This window comes from Strix uralensis, chromosome 1 (assembly GCF_047716275.1).
Source record: "Strix uralensis isolate ZFMK-TIS-50842 chromosome 1, bStrUra1, whole genome shotgun sequence".
Taxonomy (NCBI): domain Eukaryota; kingdom Metazoa; phylum Chordata; class Aves; order Strigiformes; family Strigidae; genus Strix; species Strix uralensis.
The window spans coordinates 24841762-24867666 of record NC_133972.1 but is presented as its reverse complement, the minus strand read 5'-3'; the positions used below and the strand labels follow the sequence as shown (position 1 = coordinate 24867666).

Sequence of the window (25905 nt, the reverse complement as noted above, 5' to 3'; positions counted from 1 at the left end):
GGACGTGAAAGTAGAGCATGTAACTGAGAGCGTGATTGTGCATTCAGAAGCATGTGGCCACCACTGCCATGAAACCCACAGGTCCAGCTACGGATGGCCAGCGCCAACCAACTTCATCAGTGCAGGCTGGCTGCTGAACAGGTGAGTAATGGTTGTGTACTCTGCTGCTACCACATGTTGTAAGCCTCACTGGTCATCAGCAGTAGTGGTTACTGATGGTTAGGACTGCATGGGAGTGCCACAGGACATTCCCATTCCTCTTAGCTGCACTCCACCGTCCCTCAGTGGTCATCTATAGAGATAGCAATTTTTTCACTGTGCTCTAGCGTAAGTTTAACAAGGCAAAATGAGCTCAATCTGGAGAATATCTGCTTGAAAATTTTCAGGAATTCTCATCTGTTTAATTAAGAATCTCATTTTCCAGCACAGATAATATGGACATTGGTGATATCAGCAGTCTTCCCCTTCTCTTTTGAAGCTCTTCTCCTCTGCCATCATGGCTAACGAAACATTTTATGGGATATTGGGATTGCAGATTGATGCTATTTAAGTACCACTGCTGGATAAGAGTGGTGCATGCATTTTGAGAAATGAAGGGTAGGTGACAGGCGCTGACTGGAAGCTTTACTCTGCTGAGCAGCAGCTGCAAAGGCAAAGGAGAGCAGAGGTTCAGGGACCTGCAAGACCACGTGAGCTGCCCATTAGACATGCTGGTTTCAGTGGTAGCAGTCAGAAACATATTATTCATGTCTTCTGCGTAATCTGCTTGCATGTCTAATGTCCGATACAATAGCATGTGTCAGGCCACTGCAGATGACTGAATGACAGCATTTGGTCACTTTGCTTTGGTTGTATTAACTCTCAGCACCATCGTCCCATTAATTCTCCGCCCTCGGCCTGGGTGAGCACAGGGACCTGCAGGCCTGGGCAGGTTCCTTGTCTATGGACAAGGCTTGCCATACATTGTACAAACAACCTTGCTGTGGGGCCAGTGGCTGGAAAGAAACTTTATTAGGAAGGAAAACATGATTTTTATTGTTCTGAAAGAACAGTCGGTGGTGAAAGTGCCGACGGTGTGATAACACATGCAAGTTTGTGAACCATGCAAACGGACATGGTGACAAGCTGTGCCAAGGGTACGGGGGACTTTAGCCAGAGCTGCAGACTGCCTCACACAGCAGCAAATAGCCCTTTCTTTTCAGTGTGCTGGCCAGCTGGGTGTGGAGCACTGTGGCAGCAGGGTGGTGCTTAGTCACAAGGTTTTTGGGTCCTGCCAATGCTATTTTTTGCAAAGGCAGAAGAAGCTGAATGACAGGGGAGGGGGCCGGGGTGGGCTGCAGCTCCTAGAGCCCACAGTGGCTGGTGCAGGACCAGGTGCAGGGCACCTCGCTGAGGGATAGTGAGGAGGAAGAAGAGGTGCAGTGATCACTGTTCAGAGGCACTTGCTACAGCCATGTTTGCCTGCATGTTTTTCCATCAGATGCTGCTACATCTCCACGTCCATTTCTGTTGCCTGCTCTGGCCAAGCCAGGCTGCACTCAGCTGTCACAAGGCCTTCTCCAGTCCCATCGCAGAGCAAACTGATCCCCTTCTTCACCAGTCCCTTGCTATGATGCCCTCTTCCTCATCTCAGATCTCTTGTATCTCCTCTTTACCATTCCCTTTCCTTGTCTCAGGTATGCTGCCAGCTCCTGAACCACAGTCCACTTTGAGGTGGGGTCTGTGACCTCCCAAATGCTTCCTCCTTGGCTCTTTCCCTTTGCCTCAAGCTGTAGCCTGCTGGCCCAAGGTCGATGCTGCTGTTCCTCAAGGGCTGACTGTGCCAGCATCCCCCCTGTGAAGCAAGAGAAGAAACAAGCTGCTGTTCATTGCTTGGTTTCCACAGTAACAAAGATGTGTTTTTTTTTTTTCCTCCAAAAACACCTCCCCACCCCAGTTTTGAGATCCTATCTCCACTACTTCTTACACGTTTCTGAGGACCCCAGAGATGGTAGGTCTATCCCTAGTTACCCTCGAGCTCTTTTGTGTGCTGATGCATGAAAGCAGGTTCCTAGGGCTGATGGTACACACCTTTGCTGATCTGCTGCTGCGCTGCAATCTATCTTTTACAAGGGACGCTGCATGGGGCCAGTTATCTAATTAACTGTTCCTGTGTGTTTGGGAGGGTTCACGCTGATGAAGCCCAATTAGGGATTACGTTACCGGTTCTGCAGGTAGCGTCCTCCCTCCTTTTTTTGGATGACGCGACAAAGAAACTGCACATTGACAAAGCCTAAAGGAATTTAGCAAGAGCCTTGCTGTGGTGGTTCCCAGAAAGGTGCCTCCTGCTATCCTGCAGAGCTGGAAAAACATGTACCCATGCACTGGGACTAGGGGGAAGGAAGTCCTGCCTCACAGTTTGAGAAGCCTTAGTGAGCATTTCATTATCCCACTTTACATCTTCAGCTCATGGCTTGTTGCATCCATAAAACTGTCTTGCCCTCAGGCTCAGACATTTCACGGAGGTGAAAAAGGATCCACGGGTCTGTGCTTTGTAATTTAGGCTTTGCATAAATAATTTCATTGTAGTCTGCTACACTGACTTCAGAAGGCTCAAGAAGGCTCAAAACCAGAACTGAATTCATCAGGGTTGAGGCATACACTTTCTGTAGCCAGCGGCACATGGAGGAGAGACGTGACCAGCATCATGGTTGGCCACCCTAGGCACTGCAGCCAGAAAGTCCATCAATAGCTGGGTGACCCAACAGCAGCTTTTGTCATGAGACGTAAACAGGGCACAAACTCGCATGCTCGGCTCCCACAGCTCTGTGCTGCCACTCCCCATTGCTGCTACGTGACTCACAGGCAGCTCAAAACCTTCCCTGATCAAGGTTGTGCAGAAACAAAATGAAATACAGCAAACAAGAAGTAACAGAATAATAAAAAAAACCCTTCAAGAAGAGCCAATAAAAAAATTTCCTAACTTTTATTAACCAAAAGGGACAGCGTGGTGGGATAAAAACTGGCACTGATTTTCTGTGTGAATCGCTGCATTTCCAGTACAACATGTCCTCCTGAACAAAGCCTGCAAGGCTCAGTCCTCATCAAATGCCTTTGCTGGATCTGAGTGTATGGTCCTTAAGGATGGAGAGCTGTGCTTGGAGGGTGGCCAGCTAAACAATAGGGGAAAGGGCAGCCACAGTCCTCGGCATGCTGACCAGGAGAAAAACTGGAGAGAAAGTGGCATATTTTGCCAACTGCACTCCCAGTTATTTAGCCTGCAGCTGTAGCTGGGGAGAGGGAGAGCAGTATGTAGGGTGAATGCAAGCTCACATCCACGCGAGGTAACTCATTTTCTCATTACTGAGAAATGTAATGCACATGCTGACAGGGCCCTGCAGGCAAATGCAGCACTGGTTTCGGGTCTCCCCGCTGGGTCTGGCAGCAGGAATTAGGGTCTTGGTTTGGGGTCTGTCCCCTGGATTGCTAGTACATGCAGGGTAGGGCTCACCACTTGCCATCTCCTCAGCACCCTTTAGCCTAGGGCTCTGCTGGTCCGTTGTGCCAAAACTCTGTCCCTTTCCTGGTACTGAGGAAAGCTGACCAGACATAGAGTGGCTGTCTGCAACCAGCTTGTCAGCTTCTGAATGTGGCAGCTTGGCTCCCTTACACAGACACTCCAATCCCAGAAGCTGAGAAGGTCTAGGGAAAACTCCGCTCCGCCTCCCGTCCTGGGCAGGGGTGACAGGCAAAATGAGTGAGGTAGGTTGGGACTGCAAGGGCCTGGGTGTGCAGAGAGGTGACAGCTGGTCAGAGGCTGCAGCGTGGCTGAGGCCAGCGCGGCGTCGGGGAGGCAGCTCAAGGCTGAGAGCAGAGCTGAGACCAGCAGCCACACCACTGCAACACTGGAGCGCAGACACATGTGCACAAAGCGCAGCTGCAGTGGAGCTTACTCTAATGGGAGCTGCAGCTCCTGATGCGCTGCAGTCCAGCCACAGTCCCAGGAAGGATGGGTACCACTGGGGCCAAGAGATGTAGGGTCTGGCTGCCACTGCCCTGTGCAGCTTTGACAACGCTGGTGCCCATCTTCAGGCTGCTTCTCCCCCCTCCTCCCTATGGTCTTTCTTCATGGCAAGTCCCCATCCCATTCATCTCCAAAGCAGGGCTTTTTGTCCCATGCGCTAATTCTTTTTTTCCCAGCCTGACCCCTTCTCCAGCAACAGCTGAAGTTGCAAGAGAGGAAAGCAGGGTCTTGCAGGCCAGCAGCAAACTTGCTTTTATCATCCCTGCAATGCTACCATCGGCTAGAGTTGCTTCAAAATTTAGGCTCTGCTGACCTCTAGGGGACTGCTACAAACCCAAAAGCATAAAGGCTTCAAAGCATGCTAGAACCCTTCACACGCTCTTAAGGAACCCTGTGGTGAGTATAATATAGCTGACACCCACTTCTGGGCCCTTTAGCACTACCAGAGGCTGTAAATAAAAACCTGGCTCCAACGCTGCCTCTTCCATCGCACCATTATAGCAGCAATAACTTAAGTGTACAAGCAAGGTAAGGTTGTTGTGGAGAGGTATTACCTGCTATCAGACTGCCCCACATAATCGCTGCTTTTATTTCAGTGTGGAGAAGCACTTGGGAACTTGAGAGCTTGTGGCTTTCAGCCCCTCCTGTATCAGTCTGACTAATAAAAGGTATAAAAACCTTGCCCTGGTGTCACAACTACAGTACTACTCAGTCAAAAGCATGGATGCATACACCTAGGCAGTGGAAATACAGTTAAATGTGCTTTTTATTGGCATTTCATCACTCACTAAACAAGTGGTTGAACCAAGAACCTTGTCACAGAGAAGAAGGAACATGAAGACTTAGATAAAGTAAGCATAAAATCTGATGTGTTCTTTAAAACAGCACATGGGAGCTGCTGAGAGGGGTAACTGCATTTCCCAGATGACTCCGCTTGAGGACAGCTGTGGTGGGAGACAAAGCATTACGCAGCAGCCTACAGAGGCAACACAAACTGCACATCTCTAATGGATCTGTTCTCCTTGATACAAAGCCAAAACCTATCATAGCCCTGGAATATTCCCATTTCTTGACTTGGGGAAGATGTGACATAACTCTGGAGAGCTGGAGTGTGGACAGACCCAGACTAGGGCAAAAGCTATGCACATGGCAGAGTGTCCCCAGCTGCAGCCACCACCTTGTGTGAGAGCTCCCCACCACAGCAGAGCAGCTCGTTGTCCCTGGGCTGAGGTCCATATTAGCAGAGACCTGCTATCTAAACCGTCTAAGTTCACTCGACCCTCTGACGCAGGAAGAAGTCCATCCAGCAGCCCTGAGTGGGCAGTGGGCTCCAAGTAGCTGAACACACACTGGGACCATCACCTCTTCCATAAGAGCAGCTGTATCTGTAGCCAGAGCCTAATTGTCACAGTGGCTTCCACTATATGCAAAGGTCTCTCAAGAGGTTGTGGGGCTTGTGTTGCTGGGACCATGCACCACCATGAGGGAGTCAGTCCTGGCAGGCAGTCCACCAGCTGCAGTAATAGACTACAGACAACCCTGAGGGCTTTGGACACACCACAGGGCACCTAATTGGCATGCTCCTACTCAGTGCTCATGCCATGGAAAGTGCCAAAAATACAAGGCAAGTGCTAAGTTAAAGCACTTGCTCTTCCACGGGCTGGAAGATATTCTTCAACCCACAGACGGAGGCTCATGACAAAAGGTAACGACTGACAGTGTTCCTTCAACTAAATCAGGGTGAGAAGATGTCAAAGCAGCAATTAAAAGTGCAATGTTTAAAGAAAAGAGACAAATGAATTGAACAGAACCACCAATTTTCATTTCAGCATCGTTACATGTCTCTTAATTAGAACAGATGTCTCCCTAATCTGTGCAAAACAGAAGAGGACCTGGGAGGTCTGAAATACTGGCTTCTCCACAAATATTACCACCAATTCCCATCTTCTGACAGCAAATCCACTGCCTCAGACTGTGCCAAACCAAACCACCCGGCAGTTCTGGGTCCTGTCCTGCAAAGCAGGGCTTACTCTGCAGTGCCCAAAGCTCAGATGAAATAATTTTCTCCTCCTTACACCTGCAAACACTGTGTTTATCCCATCACACACCAACATTGCCCAGGAAATGCAAGCCTCTCATTCCTTTTGCCACACGCATTGTAGCTATGCTTTAGCCCCTCAAAATCCCCGTTTAGTTGATTTTTCTCCCAGAGAAGACTCCATCAGTCATCAGAGTTTGGTAAGCTCTTTAATGGCAAGCTCACGGTGTAATGACACTGCTGGATTTGATGCCTTGGTGGTGGGAGAGGAAGGAGGATCAGAAGAAAGGCAGGGCTCCGCTGAAGGCTTACACCTTTTAAAGCACTGAACAAAAGGGCAACATCTTTTGGTGACCTGTTTCACAGCTTTGTAGTCCCAAAGACAGAGAGATCTTCCAGCCAGAAAAAAGGTGGAAAGCACACCAAAGACAGCCTTTGCATGGCGTGGCGCAACATGATTTCTGCTTGACATGTTGAGGTCTGACTGGTCCCTGCATTAGTAAAGGAAAACTTGACAACAAAAAAATTTGCACTGACTGAAATCCAGAGCTGATGTTTCCACCACCACCCCCGAAGATGAAAGCAGACTTCCTTTACATACAGTGTTACCGCAGATCTTTGCCTACATGAGCAACAGCATGTCAGTACAGAAAGGGAATTTCAAAGTTCAATGTATTTTACATTAAACCAGTGAGTTTTACTATAGTCAGCAGTAACTACTTCAAAGAAGATTTTTTCTGCAAACAAATGAACATACTTTTTGTTAATCTGTATATTTGTATATGACCAAGATCGTACTGACAGTGCAGTGCTACATGGTGTTGTAGAAACTGGGGTTTGCAATAATGCAGATGTGCTTTTAGGGGTTTTCTTTAAAAAAAAAAAATCAGCAATGAGAAAAAAGTCAAAGAGAGCATGTAAATGATAATTTGGCTCACTGAATGGGTGATTGTCACTAAGAGGTCTCCTTCGTACATCTGCCACAGACATCAGATACCAACAACGAAGTAAGTCTCAGAAGTCCAATCAAAACCCGAGGTGACAGGGTCTGCCCTCAGAGTCTTTCCTATCAGAGCGAAGGACCAAATTTAAGGAATCTATTTTAGTATCTGCCTTGGAAATGATGTCCCTGAGCCCTCAGCTCTGTGGTGACTCTGCAGAGACCACCTCAAGACCAGCCTGTAATAGGGTTTAAGAGCTGCTGCCCTGAGTCACTCCTGCCTGGCTGTCATGCGAAGGCTTCCCAGCTGCAGAGACCAGCTGCCAGGGAGGTCCTGCCAGAATTAAACAGATAAAACAAAGCACTTCCCTCTGCTCAGTGATTTACAGAAAAGGGCATCCAGCTAGGGCCCCTGAAGGGATCCTCCCCAATTTCTCATGTCCTGTGGCCAGCCCAAAACCAGCCAACACTGAGAAAGAGACCTGCAGTCTCAGTCAGGCTCTCCAGTGACCAGCAGCCAGAGAGGTCTCATTTTCTGGATGCCCAGCCTGGAAAGCCTCAATGGATCATGATTTTCAGAGAACGGATTATTTAGCTAAGCATTTCTCCCTGTGAAACCATCTTGGGCCTGGCACCTAAAATGACTGCTCTTATGCATAACCCCTGTGCAGCATGGACCACTCACAAGTACTCAAGGGGTAAGAGGCCTCCCATGCCAACTCATCCCCCTGTGAGAAGGTGCTGCCTGTGCAGAAAGGAGTGTGGCTCAGTAACACACACTGCGCTGAACTGCAGCTCTCACTAATGCACCTGGCTGCAAGCTGCAGGAGATGAGGTGTTTCTCTCCCCCTTCCTCTGCTTCCCCTCTTCTGCGAGTGGGAATTTCTGAGAACAGTGGTAAGGATGAACCTGAGGGAAGGATGGACACAGGGTAAGGATGGATGAAGTGGTAACCTCACCTCCTGCCACAGCTAAAGCTGTGAGTAAACTAACCAAGTGTTAGCGCTGGGTCCCAGTGAAAGATCAGGAAACATGTTGAAAGAGGCTGGGAATCTGCCTTGTATGGCAGCTTTCCAAAGCAACGTCCATCATGATATGGCCATCACTTTTACTGTCAGAGTCTCATGTCCCACCCTGCAGAGAGGGAAAGGGCAGTTACCTGCTAAGCAATGTTGCCTGCTGCCCCCAGGCACCATCTTGCACAGCACACCTCACATGGGACACAGCACCAAGATGCAGCAGCTAGCGTGCAGGTCACTGCCACAGGAAAACTAACTCTGGCTATTCCCATCCAAAGTGGCATTCTCACAAGCATGCGACTTTCGAAGGCACAGCACTATGCACAGAGGGAAACTGCCTGGAAAACAGCTCAGAGCTGGGCAGAAGGTGGAGCTGAAGTCTGGTAGGGTTCAGGTTGTCATGCTCAGGGGTGCGCTATTCTCCGCATTTCTGCGAGGAAACAGTCTGCCTATTTTTTCTCCCATGAGCAAATCCTTGTAAGAGATATTACTGCACACCTAATAAAGCAGCTTCCTGCTCCCTGACTGCTGCTTCTACCTACTCACACAATATCATAAATAATAATGTTGGGGAAGAGAGGAGAGGGCTTTTTAGTTTTGCCTTTTCTCCATCACTTCCTCTCTCAACCATCTCAATGTATTCATGAGGCAAGACAGTAACAGAAAAACACAAATGAGCTCAAGGCCCCGATAATGTCCAGAGCAGCTTTTTTATAAACTGCATAGGTTCAATAAGCAGATACTTCGCAGGATGGTTTGGGCTGTCTCAGGAATCCCAGCACCTCTCCAAAAGGGGCGTTTCTCACTCTTGCCCCTGCTGCCCAAACCAGTTGTTACATTTCTGAAATCTGCTCTTCCCTCTGGCATCCCATGTATTTCTCATCCCCCCAAGCAGCACTCTGCTCACTGCACTCGTGCAACTCATATTCTGAAGCGCCAGTTCTGCAAGAGGCTCTGCTCTGGTAAATTTATATTTGGCTAGAGCATGAAGTACCTATGAGAGAAGGGTGAGGAAAAAGGGAGACTCTTCTGTGTGCTTTCACTAATGGTTTGCTTTGAGGATAGGCAATGATGATGCATACCTCTTTTCACCTACAGATCTAAAAGCACTTTGTACACTGGTAGGCAAATACTACTGATGTTCCCTTATACAAAAGGCTTAAGGTGGGACTTTCAAAAGAGTTACCCTGCTGCCACTGAATTTCATGGAGGCCTGGATGCATAACTGGAGGCCTGCCTTGAATTCCCAGCCACTATGATCCATCCGAAGCTCAGGACAAGACAGTGTCAGAGCTCTGAACCCACATCTTTTCACCGAGTCCCCAGGCTTGCAAGCATTTATGCATGTGTTCGCAAATCCTGTGTCTCAGTCTGGCAGCCTAGCCACTGGGTCATGCTACTTGTGGTTAATTATTGAATGGCTACTAACCTCAATATGTGGTGGGAGTGAGGGAAAAATAAAATACAAATAAAATATAAAAATACTCTGTAATACAACTAAACCAGTTCCGCATCTCTTGCATCGTTTGGTAAGTATGGAATAAGTAACATGGTAATACAGAAATGTACTTGGTCAAAGTAAGCAATCAATATTTTTTGGTAAAATACATTCTATATTAATGCTCATTCACATTTAATTCACATGTAAATTAAATTTTCTACGTATAAAATTCCAGTTTATTCTTGGTGCTGCCTGTCCATGCTTCAGTTCAGCAGCAAGGCTCAACACATTCGGCTCCCAGCAAAGTGAGAAGGGACGAGAGCGCCCAGCGCTCTCCAGGACCAAGCCTCGCACATCCCCTGGAGTGCCTGGTCCTGCAGGTCCCCTTTGAACAAAATTTCGCTGGCTTCAGTGGGAATTTTGCAGGGGTGAATGCTGCAGAAGGGCCCCCCAGCTGTCCAGTACTTGCAGTCTGGTGTGGAAGTCACCCAAATGGCATTCCAAAAAAAAAGTAAGTTAGTGAATACAGAAAATAATATATCTACATAATTTACAGCATTATGTTTGCTTGCAACCATATTAACGCTCAACCGCTCATTAATAATTCAATCAATATGCAGGGAAAGGTAGCAGACTGCAGTACATACTACAACCTCCTGGATGCAATTACAAGCACTGGATCTTACAGTCTTTCCTCATTTCACGAATTCCTGCCTATTCCGCTGCCACCCAGAGCCCACCTCTCCACTGAGCCTCGTGGAATCAATCCTTCACAGCCCTCAGGCTGGTTCAGACTGCGCCCGCACCTCCGCCACGGGCCCCTAACACTGTGCAAGGGGTGCAAGCTGCCTTCGGCTGCGGGTCCTCAGCTACCACCCACGTTCACCCTGCACCCTCCCCTCTGCTGTGCAGCCACACACTGAACCAGATGGCGGGACTGATCCGGCTGGAAAACTGCCTGTCTGTAAAAAGGCGGAGTTATTTCCCAGCCACAGGTCACAACGCAGCCGCGCCCGGGGCTTGTGGCAGGTGTGTGTTTGGGTGCGTGTGCGTGCGTGTCGCTGCCAGCCACCTGCACCTAAGCAAAATGGGTGCAAGTGGCTAGCAAACCTGAACAGGACTTTGCCTCCAGCTTGTGCTACTGTAAATTATGTCTTGCATTACGTTACAGCAGAGGAAAGTCAGCCCCAAAAGATCTACTTGTATGAGCTGCAACCAAAGGATTGGATGCTACAAAGAGAAAGGTTCTCCCAAAGCAAGGCTCTGTTTTAAGGTTATGGCATTTGTTTTAGCTGGAGAGTAAAGAAACAACTTAGGGACTTAAAGCAGGGATGGAAACCACTGGTCTTTCACTTTATTTTAGTAAGCAAAAAGCCTATTGCTGCTGTACAGTGTTATACAATGAACTGCCACGGTTCTCACGTCACTAGTCCATAGAAAATGTGCTGCGACTACCATGTTTATGCCTGCATGCCGAAAGAATGTACAAAGTTTCATTAAGATCTGTTTCTCTTCCACTTTTTTTTGATTTTCTTAAACTTTGACTTTTACAGTGTTGCAGACACTTCTGTGCATACTCTGGTACCACACACCATCCCGGTTATGGAAGGTCTTTGCCCCAGATTGGAAAAATCAAGTGCGATGCATCTCTCAAGCCATCATCAGAAAAGTAAACCACCAAGAAAACTTGCTCTCTTAAGTAACCTTGAAAAAAAAGTCTTTAAAAAAATCTATTGAAAAGGAGACATCGCCAACAACAGGGTTTTCAAAATGGTGTGAGTTGTTTCTAGGAGTTGTCCAAGCATTTTTTCTTTGCTCACTTTTTGTTTTTATAAAGCTAATTCTGTATAAAAGGGCTTTTGAAGCGTGTGACCTTCATTTCATGATTTTTAAAAAATTGGAAAAAAGGAGTAAATTTAGAAACATTTTGCTCAGTTGTGGAAAAGAGCTGTATTACAACAGAATCCCCTTTGCTTCTTATATTTTCAGTACAAAAGGCAAGAAATAAAGAGACCCTGCATCTTCACAGTCTGGCACTCATCCGAGTCACTTAAATCTATGCAAAATAAGTATAAAATATGAGGGGTTGTCTTCTCCTTTATAACAAGACACCACCAAACCCCTCTGGGGAGCAAGTCCCCAGCTTTAAGTAAAACCTCACTAGTTTTTATATCAGCCAAAGTAGTAGTATTTTAGCTCCCCTACAAAGAGGTGTGAATGTCCAGACTAGTTCAAAGGCCCACGGAGAGGAACAGGTCCAGCATAATTTTAAGAGCCAGGTGCTGGTTTACACCCTTATGGCTTCAATGTTAAGTTGCACTTCAATTCACGATGCCATGAGGTTTGAGTAGTAATTTAGCAGTCTATTAAAAACAGCGAAGCTTAAAGTTGGTGTCATGCAGAAGTGGGATAGGCCATGGCTATTTTTTAATTGATTTGTACAAAAGCAGCATTTAGCTTTGGATCAAATGGTGTCAGAGGATCAAACGGTGTCGGAGTACCAGGGCTGGTTATAAAATGTACTGCTGATACTAATTACTCCCAGTTATTAATCCAGCACTTGTAGTCTCAGGTGTCAGTAAAACAACATAAATACGTCTGACACCAATACTCCCCTGGATTTCCCACTTCCCATTATTTTTGTTAAGCCTTCACGTGCACTTCTGCAGTACCGACCACTGTTAAACTAGTGTTTTTCAGGAGAAATCTCTCCAAGTTTGGTACTTTGTCAAAAACCATAGCTGTTGAACTAAAAAGAAAAGCACAGGTCACGTTTGCTCTCTGCGCTGGTTTCTTCAGAAAGGTCACCGGTGAGGACTCGGCACTCTCACCACACGCCTCCTACATTCTCAGTACTCTACATTCATGTCAGCAAACGCTAACCTCGAACACAAATCAAAGAGACAAGTCAGCGACAAAACTACCTCTAGACTGATAACGGCAGAATGCTACCAAGACAACTCCATAGAAAACCCACTGAAGCAGGAGCAAAATTCAGGTCACTTCTTAGCAAAGCTCATCACAGATTATTATTATTATTAATTTTTTTTTAAAACCATTTTGTAAAACTTTTATCCTAAGAGCCAGATATCCCCATGTGATGTGCTAATTCGAACAGGCTAACGTGGGACCACCTGACCCCACCTGGTACCAAAGGCTTCCAAATTTTTTTAGCTTCTCAGAAAATCACTGCTGACTGACACCCATCTGTTGGTGATCGGCTTCTGGTTCCTCTTCTTCAACATCTGCGTTATATTCTTCAAATGCATCATCATCAACATCTGGAAGCCCGAGTAACTACAAAGAAGAGAAAATACTGTGTAATAGAGAATTACCCACTCATGCAGTTTCGCTGCAAATCTTCCAGGTGCCACTTCCCGAGAACCACAAACCCTGGAACGCTGGGTAATGTTCTCCACTCTCCTTCTTTCCCTCCTGTGATAGAGAAAGATTTGAAAATGCATCCTCACACCAAATTGAGTGCTCAGAGACTGGAAGATAAATAAAACCATAGCAAAGCACTTGCAAAAAGCTTCACCTTCTTCCCTGAGGTCGTATCACAAATTGTTGAGTGTTTAGACTTGGCAGTGGTTTAACTTCACAACCAACCATGATAATACTGTAGCAGTAGTTATCTCGGTTTAAGATTGTGTTTGGCAATCCTATAAAATCCAAAGAAGAAAGCATCCTCATGCAGAGCTGGCTAGTATAGAGTAGGCAAGGAGTCCCTAAAAACCTTAAGATCCCACCATGCTAAGTGCTTCTCTTGAACCCTTCACTCCATCACACCAAAGTCTTGCACGCTGGGTGAAGTCCTCACGGTGAAAAATACTGTGTATTCAACTCAAAACCGTCTGAGTCCCTTTCAATTTTTGAAAATTAGATTTGGGATTGTGAAGAACTGCCAGCCCATCTTCCCTGGACAATGTTTGAATACCTTCACCTGATGGCTCCGATCACTGCAAGAGCACTTGCTTGCTACAGGAAAGGGAGCAAACAGCGACGTTTGAACTCTTCCCCTCTCCTCCAAAAGGCTGCCAAGCCAACAGAAGTCAGGAAGACAGATAAACGAAGTAATAGTCAAAATAATGCATCTGTTGTGGAAATCTCATATTAGAATTCTACACCAGCAGCTATTAATAGCCACAAAGCAAAATCCTATGCGAGGCATTATTGGGAATACCATGTATTTAGCTTGCCAGGGCTGGAAGAGCAGCACAGCTGCATGCAACACCCTGTTTGGAGAGCGATGCAGCTGTTTGCTCTTGAAAGAGGCAAAGCCCAGAAAAATCGGCAGGAGGGTGACACTTGCTAGGTGGTAGCATGAACAGGAGAAGGCTGTGACGAGGCAGATTTTTAACGGACCTAAACTAATTTAGTCTGTGATCAACATTCAAAATTATTCACAAATACAATGCACAGAATTAGCCTCTGGGTCCAACAAAGCTTATATTCCTCACTGCCACTGGGAGAAAAACAGTGTTTTAGTTGCAGGGTTTCTTCGGCAGTGAAGTGGCAAGAGGATTTGCTGACTAAACCCCCTCCTTCGCATTGTAAAAATACCTACAAGAGACCCCAAGCTGAAAAAGTTCTTGTATTCTGAGCAGAACAAAAAGTAAATATTCCTATGCGTATATATTTTTCAAAACAAATGCTTAACTGAATGTGAAACTACTTGGTTTATCTTCAGAATGCGGGGGTTTTGTTTCATGTTGAAGCTAAAACTAAAATACTCAGTTTTTAAAATGCAAAAGCAAGGCCTCTAGACTTTCTTATCCACCAGTATTATTTTCACTAAACTGATTTGGTGTATTCAAATTAAATGTGAGTGTTGTACTGCTCCATTTATATCAGCCAGCAGAAAGAGCTTTGATCACTTTTTTTTTGCCCAGCTCTGGTTTTAATTCCTCCTTGATTTGCAGGGAAATGAGCCATGTGAGTCTTCATTTTATGGCATACTGTAAGCCTTTCCCATGCAAAATTAGCGCAGAAAACACAACATACACCATGAGAACCGCGAAGACGCACACAACCCCAAAGGATGGAGAGCATGTCCCCCTTTTCACACATCCCCTCTCCCTTCACCCTCGGGAAACCCAGCTCTCCTCTCCCTGGCCCAGCGTAAATCACAGTGATGCTGTAGACGTTAGCGGTTTTACGGAGTGTAAGAAGGCTGGGGATGGGACACTCCTCCAAGAGGCACAGTTTTGCTCTCTCATGGACACTTTAGGATCTTCCAAGGCATGAAGGACCTCAGCCACACAGGTCCTGCTTTTAAGGGTCACATCTCGATGCCTCCCCCAGGACTACAGTCCCTCACTGCTGTTAACCCTGTACATATCTCTCGACTGCATGACAAATCTGCCAACATCTTGACCCCAAGGAGAGAGGATCAGGGTCCAAAGTGCAAGGAGCTCTACAAACACTGGGCCAAAGCAGAAGGAGGGAGTATAAAAGATGAGGACAAAATAAGATGATGAAGGTGGCCTCAGCTGACCCTAGATCGACTCCCACTTTGTCTTCTTTCAAACACACTAGTTTCTGCTTCTAGTCTGCTTCATATGTTAAAGTATCAGCTATGTGGCAGACTGGAAAGGACTTTAATGGAGAGTGAAAACAAAGAGAAAAGAGGTAAAACAGTAAAGGGGTGTAGAAAGAGAGAGCTGATCCATCAGCCAAACAGCCGAGGGGAATAAAACTGCCAGGTGGGGACACGTGGAGAGAAAGAGGACAGGAGGCGGGTGAGGAGGGAGGGAGGACAACAACCAGCGGCAGCACTGCCTGAACTACACCTATTTACTCCTGCTGGCCAAAGTACCCATCTGGAGGTAAAGGAGAGGTCACTGGGATGTGTATGAATTAAATGAATACGGGATAAATAGCTTTTACATGCAGACTCCCCAGTGTGGATGTAGGCTTTTTAGGCTGAAGGTGAGCTCAATGAGGGAGCCCTAGAATTTGCTGCTGAATTTCACGACTCATGTTTTGGTTCTCTGTGAACTCTGCCACTTGGTGTGATGTCCCTCAGGCACTTTTTTTTATTTGTCTTTTTTTCTTAACTCTTTCAAAGAACCCTGATTTTATACAAATAACCTAGTAGTTTTTAAGTCACAAAAGCAGAGTGACATCGCCTCCTACCAAAAGCTAACGTACAAGTACACTGAAAAATAAACCAAGTACAAGACTGAGCTTTAGTGGTCCACATGATGCTACCCGACAGATAACACAGTTCTGTTGAATCCTGATGTGAAGGGCTGTCTCCAGGCAGATGTCCTTACAAGCACCAGCATGGACACCTCTAGCACCAGAGAGAGAAGGGCATCGGAGAAGCTGGGAGGCTCTGAGGCAAATAGTGGTATTTGAGCCCAGTGCTATTGATGCTTCATGTACTTGCATGGTGTCTGGCACTTTTGGATGCTCCCTGTGTAAGTGATAAGGCAAATCACAGAGTTTTGTGGAAACTGACCCAGGAAAGCAGCAATGGGCAGAGACCACATGCCCCTCACCACCTTCAGCAAACAAACAGCTTGACCTTGTCTAGAGGAGGATTTAGAGATGCTGTTTAGCTGTCAAGGGTTAACCAACACTTTTTAAAAATCTCATCTCAACAAATATCCTGACCTGGCACTGTGCTTATGCCCATAAAACAAAGGGGAGAGATGCTTGAGAGCAGCGAGGGCTGCTGAGTAGCCCCCAGACCGCTCTCATTGCCCCCTGTGCCCAGGGAAGAGTGGTGAGCAGAGGGAAATCTCTGTTCTCACCAACAGGGATGCCAACTGCTGGGCATCCCTGCTCTCACTGCCTCCAAAACACAGGGCCCAGTGGTGCCAGCAGCCAGTCCCTTCCCAGGTCACAGCCCCAGGGTAAGCCTGCACAGACAGGGCTGAGCTGTTATCACAAATATGCAGAGCAGGGCTGAGCTGAGTTACTGGGCAAAGATCTGTCTGGGAGCCCTTGGTTAAGGGAGGGCAGGTGCTTGTGCCGTGCAGAGGGGCATGGAGAGCTGCAGATGCTCCGCTGATGTCTCCTCCTAAACATTTCCCTTTGAAGGACCCCAGCAAAGACTTTCAAAACTGTCTAATAATCTTGGATGTCCAGCTGCAAATGAAGCAGGAAAGATTTTCAGAAGGCACTTACCAAGCACATGCTGAAAACCTGGCCCCTCCTCAGTGTCTCCGACTTGAGTAGTCAGGACCGTCAGACACTTCAGAAGAGCCCGGTCTGACCTGCAGCAGCAGTTTTTCCTAAACTGCCATTTTTCAAACTGAAATTTGCCAGACTGGTCTCTGAGAGTAGATCTGTTTGGGATAGTGGACAAGAAGTGCCCTGCAAATGCAGTTACCTCCAAGCTGACAGCAAGATAGTCTGATTAGCAACACAAGTCCAGCAGAGAAAGGATGGGGGACAGCATGAAGGAACGCCAAGGAAATAATTTCCCAGTATTGATGAAAAGTGGGTTTGTTCTGGCAAAGGCCTGACAGTGCAAAGTAACTGTTTCCATACATCTATTGTAACACCCTTCACTTTTAAAAATCTATCCTACCATATGTGTGCTATTTTTAATAATTACAATAAGGGAAAAACGTCAACACATTCCTTATTAGACTTACCTACACACAACCATACCTCAAATGATAAACCTCGTTTTGTTACACCGATGCAAATCTCTCAATATCAGGTCAAAGAAGAATCTGAAAAACTTAATCTTTGTGATACATCCAAGAGAAAATGAAGAGGTACTTGATTACAGTCTGCAAGAGGTCTCTAACAGTTGAGGACACTGTTTTTGAGCAGACAAAAGCATAATGAAAGTCAACAGCTAGGAAGCAAAGCTAGAAAAATGTAGATTGTAAGTAAAAGAGTTCTTCACAGGAGTGTAACTAATGATGAGAAGAAAAAGTGCCCAGCAGTGCTGTATTCTTTAAGTCACCTGAAGACTTTACATCAAGACTGGGTGTCTTCGTAAAAGACACGCTCCAGCTCAACCACAATTTATGTGCTCAGTCGTGGGAATCATGGCGTGAAATGTGATGTATTAACGAAGGGCCCAGACTAAATGAGCGCAATAGTTCCCCTTGCTTTGAACCTTTTTACTCTGAAGAGTAACTTAACTTGGTTTGACTGAAGCCAATTTCTCAGTAACTGAAGCTATGCTGAAATATATGTGATTTAAATGAAGTAAGTGATCTGTTCCAATTTAATTAAGTCTTTTTGAAGTCCTCTTTAGTTAAACCAATGGAAGTTTCTCAAAGACACAGCTTTTCTGAGCAGGAGAAAACAGCTATGAAGATCCAAGAGCCGAATATTGTTCTGGGAAACATATTTATATTTTTGTATGTTTTCACAATTACAAGCAGCTGTACTGACGGATCAGATTTCCAGTCCTTTCTAAGAAAAGTGTGCATCTGTTCTATTTATTTCCAGTCTCTCAAAGGATTCTTTAAAACGATGCTCTTTTATGTCGACCAGCTGTGGTGGTCCGTGGCAAGGCAATGCAAGGGTGTAACACAGGGAGGGCCACTGTTTTCATACCGGCGCTCCAGGCCCTCCCTTTTGCTCTAAATACTTGGGATACGTTTTCAGTCTTCTCAATTAGTCAGCCAGAAAAAGAGAGGAGGGAAAAAGGTCTACATTTTCAGCTGAGTATAAAAAAATCCATCGGTCAGCTTTCCCATGGACATCATGGGAGCATGGGTCTGGCAACAAACCTCTGTTCTGCTTTGCACCAGCCCCTTACCCAGCCCCAGGCACTCAACAGGAGAGGCCGCACAAAGGGAGGATTTGGCAAAAATGAAGGACAATGGCCAGCCTAGATCACCTCACACTGACGAAACCCAGGCTTTGACCCAAATCTTAGTGTTAAACAAGGACATAGAAAGCTGAGTAGCAGCAAACCAGAAAAATACAACATGCCCTCTCCCCACAAAACCCAGCTTCTACTCTAACCTCTTCTCAAGACGTGAACAAACTGGCATTTGCACATGCCAAGTGGCAACCACCCTAACAGCAAAATCTGGACCACCTGGGGGGAAAAAAAAAAGCCAACCCTAAAATAAAACAAACCACTCTAAGGAGAAACCCTATTTCCAGCTTCCCAGAAGTTTATTCTTACTACTCAGATCCTTGCAAAACTCCCCAATTCCAGTGCCAGGAAATAACTCTGCCACAAAGTCCTGCGGCGCTGACTCTCATCCTGTTCCTCGGAGTCAGCACTGCATCAGCAGGACAGGAGCCCCTGCGCAGCTGGGGAGCTGGTGCCACCGGCTGCCGCACCAGTTGGCCTCCCACCCCGTGCAGGAATCTCATCCTCTTAAACACAGAGATGGAAATAAAAAGGCAGCTGGCTTCCAAAAAACAACTTCCAGTTGCCTGATAGTAGTTTATGTGCTAACACCCCTGCGCTCAGGCAGCTGACTGGAGATGTAAGTCTCTGCAGAAGAAAAACCACCTTGCTCCATCCAGTGCTTTCCTATTAAAAGTCACAGGTAACTGTCAATGCTTACAAGTAAAAAAGAGGCACTTACGGGTCTGAAGGATTTGAAGACTTTTTCCAATATTTCATGGAGTGTCTTTTTCCCACAGGAGGAGATGTAATCCTGTGCAAGCTGCAGAAAAGGTAAGCAGTCCTCACTTTCGCTCCACACGTGCTGAAAGTCAACAGCAACACAAGAAAGAAAAGGCATTAATAAGAATTCACGCTGGCCTTTCCACATGATTTTATAAGGTGACATGTAAACATCTGCCAAAGTACACTGGGTCTCCTGCAGTTCAGACCCGCACTAGGAACAGGCATTGCAGGCTGTTTCAGAAGCCACACTTCTGAGGAGGAACCTTGATTTTATTAACACGATGCTCAGAAAGCAGGGAAATTCATCCAGAAGAGAAAACGCCTTATGACTGCACCAGCAATGAAGGGTACACACGCCTTGCACACAGGCATTTTACTAGTAAAGGTGTTTTTGTTTGACATCAGCCAGTCACGTCGGGTCTTCCCTTCTTCTGCATCAACCGCTGCAATGAAGCCCTCAGGAAGTGCTAAAGCATCTCTTCGTCTTCCTGGCGTTTGTGCAAGTGTGATGCGACCCTGGAGGTGGAACTTGATGTGTAATTCTCTCGAGGATGCAGAAGAAAAGATGCAAAATACACCTGCAGGTTAGACACAGAGCCAAGGAGAGACATTTGGACACTCACAACATCCTGACACTTCAGGCCTCCCTCCCTGTTTTCTGGTTTACTCCTCCTAGACCCAAATCTTCTCTTCCCAGGCAGGCACATTTAAACCCATCTGTGATATTCCTCTCATCTTGCTCTTGCTTCGGAAATGCTGGTTCCCCAGCATGAATCTGTGAGGCCTCTCCCAAAACTGATGCTTATTCTGCTGCTACGATGTTGTTTGAAACAGAGCTGGTGAGCGATGGTGGAAGCACTCAGGCAACAATGCTCCTTGCACGCAAGGGCCGCACTCAGCACAAGCTAATGCATACTTTTAAAGATTTTCTTTCTGAAGACTTTGTGCATGGGACAGTCTTAGGCAGTCTGCTACACAGAGAAGCATTAATACTGCAAAATTGGTTTGAGGCTCTTATACCTCTATTTTTGCACAGCAGCTCTTTTCCCCAAAGTGTCACGCAGCTTTTTACTGTGCTACAAACAGTAGGTTACGCTTAAACAAGGGAAGAGGAGAGTCTCTCTGAATCTTAACTAATGTTCAGAGAAAGAGTAAGAATGACAGATGTTTCAGTCCCTAACACAAGGCTTGCATGTTGCCTTCCTGTTCAGTGGTGAGTACCTGACAGGGATGCAGTTTTACACTTACCGAAGGAAAACACTACTTAACATCACCTAAGCTGCATCTTTTAAGACAAAAACTGTAACTGCCTTCCTATGAGCCTCGCTTGACCTACATTTTCTTTGCTGCTTGTTGCATTTTACAAGCATAAACATAGTGAAATATTTTGTTATGAAAAGAGCCTTGCCTTGCTGAGTAGGTTCTGCTCTTTCCATATAATCACAGTCATCTCTTAACCAGTCTGGCAATAAAAATAAGTTCTTTACAGTCTTGCCAACTCTCAAAGGCACATACCACAAGTCTCATGATACTTCATGCCATCTTAGAGTCATGGGCCTTGTAGTTCTATAAATAGACAACCAAATCTCAGTTTCTGTTTACAAAAAAAAAAGTCTGCACTTTGTGATTTCTATGGCCTAAAAAGGCAGAAGGTAATGAAATGAACTCAAATGAACTCAAATGAACCCTCTTTAAAATATCAAATGAACACTTTCAGATCACAACATTTTAAGAATAGCCTTGAGATTTTGGAGGTCTGGTCCACAATTTCTTAGTATTTGGGGTTATCAATAACCGTTTAGTTACTTCTAATCTTTGCGTCAAACTTAAGAGCTGGATGTTGCAGCTTGGCAAATCATGGCTCATGCTAAACCTGCTGCAATTGTTTGTATATATGAAATGATTATGACTGCTAACATCCTGATTCTTGTTTAAATTGTGGCTTCTTTTGACTACCAGAGCTATACACAGGAGCTTATAAAAATGAAAATCAGGCCCTGTTCTTTTATAAATAACACCTAGTTCGTTCCCCAGGGAAAGTTAACCCCACGTGTTTACAGTGTCTTTTCAAGCTGCACCACATTTTAGACTCCACTGTGAATTTGTCAGCAGTAGCGCAGAATAAGATGATCTAGCAGGAGGGGAAAACCTAAGCGAGTAACTTGATCACGGAGCCTTTGAAGAGACATTTTTGCATAGTATCGTAAGGCAGTAAGTAAGGCTTCCAACAATTTCCACATCTGCAGAAGATTTAAAACTTTGGCTGTAGCAACACATGCACTGCGAAAGGTCTCACGTGCCATTAGTGCAGGCATCTCATTCAGAAATGGCTTGATTTCATCTTTCCCCCCAAGAAAACTCTACTGTAATAAAGACCAGGGATATAACACCTCTAAGTTCAGCTGCATCTACAGCTCTCTGTGGACGTTCAGTGCTGCACCGCGGCAGTGCAGGAACTGAGTCTCACCACTGACTCATGCATCTCCAGAGGAACATGCAAAAGGAATTTTGGCCCCTCAAAATAAAAACAAAGGTAATTTGAGGATTCAGCTCCTGCTTAGAAAGTTAGAGCAGTCAAGTGAGGCTGCACATACAGAGACGCTTTTACTGAAAAAACCCCGAGGCCTGAGGATCTCTGCAGTGGGAGAAGCAGGCTGCTGGCAAACCAGTGGACCGTAGTGCTTGGCCGTGGCTGCGCAATTAAAAAAATATTAACCTCATCATCTGAGTATGTGTTTTCCAAGCTTGCCCAGTTTTGCTCATAGTTGCTTTTGTGCCACTACAAAAGCACACAGCCACTAATTTCCACCTCAGCTGACCTAGGATCATGGTTGAATTATTTAGTTCAGCATCTACACAGAGCACATAGCCGAGGCAATTCATAGGGTTGCATCTGGAGGGGTTTGCTTTCCCTCACGCCTTTAGAGGATTCAGCGTTGCTGGATGACAGCCACTTGCTGGATCACCTTTTTCTAACCAGCCCACCTCTTGAACATGGCAGCAAAACTTTTTCTTTGTGGGGGTAACTTGACTTGCAGAAAATATTCAGACTGACTGTATATTTTACAGGAAATCTTGCATCAAGGTGGCATCATATTTTAATTTGCTTTATCAGTTACTTTGAATACCAGCAATAAATAACACAGTGACAAAACAAATGACAGACTATAAAGAATAGCATTGTAACCCTCACCCTCATTGGTTATGGCTATACAAGTCCAATTAATTTTTTGAGAACACCATGAGCCTCAGGAGCTAAATTATACCTACTTCAGCTATCTAAAATGCTGATTCAGAGAGTTTTAGTGTCCAGGTGGTACTGAAAATGCCAACAGGCATCTAGATGTGTCTTCTGCATCCCTAGCATGTTAAAAACCTAGCCCAAAGATACCTTTCCAGGAAATTAAAATTGCATGACTGCTGTGGTCGGGAATCTCTGATTTTATACAAAATTCATAGTTATTCTCCCCCAGATTGCATCTTGGCAATCTTTCCATGTTTTTCTCCTCCTCCCTTTTAAGTTCATCATGCTCATCATTTCCTCCTTACAAGTGGGTTATCATGGACTTCTCTGGCACCTCCTACATAGCTTTTTAAGTTGCATTATTATGAAATGAAGACCTAAAGAAAGAGAACAAGAATACCAGGCACCAGATGCTTATTAAATGTGAGGCTCCTTTATAAGAGTCGCAGGGTGCAAAAAGGCTGTAAAGTGTGCCACTGTGAATTCTGTTTATATTTACTCTCTCTCACACTCCACTATGTTACTGGAGCCATGCAACAAGGCTCAAGTGCAAATGAGAATCAGTCCCCTGGCTTGTATTAAGTCTCCTTAAAGTAAACTTTAGCCTGTAATTGCACGTAGAAAGGAAACATATCTTCTGGAACATAAAAAAAGAACATGACTGCAAAAAACAAGATAGCCAAGCTGGGAGCAGAAATGAAGCTCCAACAGTGCACTAGGAGCAGAAAACACTGGTGAATCAGCTCATTAGTGGTTCTTAATCGCATTAAAGAGACACCATCAACAGGAAAATAATGAAGAATGACACCTATCTGCCTGTCTTAAAAGTATTATTACTACAAAAAGTGCTTCAAGTAATTATGCCAAAAAAAGACAGAAGAAAACACTGCTTCTAGTTTTCCGCTGTTTACGTTATCCATTTGACAGCAGTTGGCCCTTTTGCTCTGCTTTACTACTGGCAGCTTTGGGCAGGGAGTCCTTCTCGCAGCAACCCTGGAATGAAAATATTTGCCAAAAAAAAAAAAGGGAAATGTGGTTACAAACCCACAAAAATTGGCCAGTGTTGGAAGCATGGGAATAGGGGCTGAAACTGCTTAAGCTTTTTTTTTAAAGTTCACTAGATTTTGTTTTGAAAGAGCAGCTTATAAAGAAAGAATACAAGTCTAAGAAAAATAATGAGCTTTCTTTGCAATTTCTGATGTTAGCATTCAATCACAGCTCCAGCCTAGTCCTGCACTGGATTCATACATAACCCTGCTTAAGAGTCCAGCCGGCACGGCCCTTTCTGGGCACAGGCATCTCTAGAAGGGAACAAGCGCAGGGTTTGACAGGCCCACGGGTGCTGGGAGATGGGTGTGCAGGGCTAGTCCCTCCATGGACTGGGAGAATCCACACCCAGAGATGCTCCACTGCCACGGCTGGGACTGCGGCTGAAGGTCTTGTGTATCCCTGGACAGATGCATAACAACTCCAGATAACTTCCTTCATAATTCAGCATGTCCACCTGCCCGACACAACAAATAAATGTCCTGCTCGCTGAGATTCACAGTCTTGGAGAAGTCACTTCGCTGCTCTTTGTTTCCATGCACCCGTCTGTCAAAGGGGCTCACACTGCACTTACCTGTTGGGAAGGGAATTAATGAACATTTGTCAAGCAGGTCGAGGGATGAAGTTGCTCCGGGAAGGGAAGGACCTGCAACATTCCTACAGTAATGGACTGTGCTAGGAGCTATTTTTTCAAAAAATAAAATAAAATCCTTTCATTACAGTTAGCTGGAGCTTTGCAGGCTACAAACCCCGTGGCAAGGTGCTGCTTTTCGGTTACTCTTCTTGCACTTCTGCTCACCACCGGGAGGGTTTGGGGGAGGGGTACAACCCATACCCCCACACCCCCGCCCCGTCCCAAAGCCAGGGTCGTTTTACCGGTGCCTTTTCTGCACAAACTTGCCGCTGAACTCGCCGAGGGGCGGGGGGGGGGGGGGGGGGGACGCGGCGGCGCCAGGCCGGCACCTGCCCGGGTCCCCCAGCCCCGGCGGGCCCGGGGGAGCGGCGGGGGGGAGGGGGGGCGGCGCGGCCCTCCTGTCATCCTGACTCCATTTTATTCCTGCCCATTCTCCATTTGCCGTGACAGCCCTGTCAGTCCGCCCGTCCCTGCGCCGTGCCCCGGCACCCCGGAAGGATGGAGGGGGCGGCGGCGGGAGCTGCAGCTGCAGCCCCCGCGGGGCGCAGGAGGAGCGGGGGGGGGGGGGGGGTGTCGCACCCCTCTTCCCCCCTCCCCACCCCGGAGTCCGCAGCCTCCCCGGGCCGGGGTGACGGGGGAGGCGGGGGGGGGGGGGGGGGTGTCCCTGCCCGCAGCCCTGCCCGCGGGGCCGCCCCCCACCGGCAGCGGACTCCATTTTGCAGATTGTGGTGCGCGCTGGGGAGGATCCCCCCGGCCCACGCGCCGGGAGCCCCCGCAGCCCCCGGCACCACCGCCCTCCATCCCCGCATCCCTCCGCCCCTCCCGGGCACGGCCCCGTCCTCCGCCCCCACCCCCCGGTGGCGCTCCCCCCTCGGGTGCTCCCCCAAGCACCGGGGACCTGCACGGACAGAGGGAGGACCGGGGGGAGTGTCCCAAAGCGGCTGCAAGGGCTGCCCGCCCGTTCATGCACACGCACGGGTACCCACGCACGCCCGTGACCGCGCCACCCCCCCATCCCCCCAACGGGTTCCCTCCCGGGTCACTCACGAAATTGTCGCCGCAGGCGGCCTCCGGGCAGAGCACGTAGAAGGAGACGCCGGGCTCGGCGTAGAAGTCCATGCGCCGCTCCGTCTCCTCGGCGGCGATGAGCTGGAAGGGCGTGCGGGCGCACCACCGCTCCGCCGCCTCCGCCAGCGCCTCGAAAGCCATCGCCAACGCCGCCGCCGCCGCCGCCGCCGCGATCCGCGCCCGCCCGCGCGCCGCCCCGCGCGCGCCGCCCCGCGCCCGCCCCGCGCGCACCGCCCCCCCCACCTCCCGCCCCCCTTCCCCGCCCGCCCGAGGATGAGGGCGCGGGGCGGGGGGGGGCACTTGTCTGAGGGCGGGGGTGACCTGGCGGCTTCTGGCGACTCGGGGGAGAAAGGGCCGCCTGGGAGCGCGGTGTCAGCGGGGCCGCCTCCTGTCCCCGTCGCACCCCCCCCCCCCCCCCGCCTCTCCTTCCCTCTGGATCGCCATCCCTTCGATCCCGAAAGCCGCCTTTTCCTGAGGAGAAAGCCCGCCTAGCGATAACCCTTCCGCGCGGAACTAAACCGCTGCCCCTTGCGCCGAGTTTCGCGGAAGCCACCCAGGTGCGAGGCTGCCCCGGGCTCACCCCGTGAGGAGGGAAAGCTGCACGGCTCGTGTCAGCGGCGCCGGGAGCCGGGGGTCTGCAGCTGGGCTCGTGCTACTCTCCTACAGTCCCAGGGGACTGTCTGTATGTCTAGCGAGGCGCCTGAGGGACGGGAGATCTGCATTTACAAAGGGCCTCAGCTTTGCGTCCGTGTCTGCTGTGCCACAAAGGGAAACAAATCCCCACAGACCCGGGTGGGTTTTGGCCGGCAGCCTGTGACCTCATGGAGGTGACCGGGTAGCGCAGAGCCCATACGTGGCAGCGGGTAGAAGGGTTTGCACGGACGAAGGCGACGCTTGGCCTCT

The 25905-nt window shown here is 47.6% G+C and overlaps 1 protein-coding gene across 4 annotated transcripts; it reads right to left on the bottom strand.

Annotated features, from left to right (window-relative positions):
- Nucleotides 1–1007: 1007 nt before the first annotated feature.
- Nucleotides 1008–25195, bottom strand: MTURN (maturin, neural progenitor differentiation regulator homolog). 4 transcript variants are annotated; one of them, XM_074860362.1, is made up of 4 exons: nucleotides 24982–25195; nucleotides 18966–19088; nucleotides 12586–12738; nucleotides 1008–1834 (listed from the first exon to the last, which is right to left on the bottom strand). In XM_074860362.1, the coding sequence occupies exons 1-3, from the start codon at nucleotides 25141–25143 to the stop codon at nucleotides 12628–12630; spliced, it is 396 nt and encodes a 131-aa protein (XP_074716463.1). In that variant the 5' UTR covers nucleotides 25144–25195; the 3' UTR covers nucleotides 1008–1834; nucleotides 12586–12627. The 4 variants fall into 4 exon arrangements, with proteins under 4 accessions (XP_074716463.1, XP_074716483.1, XP_074716474.1 ...); XM_074860382.1 differs by lacking the exon at nucleotides 1008–1834 and adding an exon at nucleotides 6416–6532; XM_074860373.1 differs by lacking the exon at nucleotides 1008–1834 and adding an exon at nucleotides 9475–9913.
- Nucleotides 25196–25905: the final 710 nt, after the last annotated feature.

Excerpts from the sequence above, each read along its gene's own strand:
- MTURN (XM_074860362.1), bottom strand. The coding sequence starts at position 25,143 with ATGGCTTTCGAGGCGCTGGCGGAGGCGGCGGAGCGGTGGTGCGCCCGC. Across the intron at positions 19,089-24,981 it reads CCGCCTGCGGCGACAATTTC|CACGTGTGGAGCGAAAGTGA; the intron begins GTGAGTGACCCG and ends GTTGACTTTCAG. Across the intron at positions 12,739-18,965 it reads TCTTCAAATCCTTCAGACCC|TTACTCGGGCTTCCAGATGT; the intron begins GTAAGTGCCTCT and ends TCTTCTTTGTAG.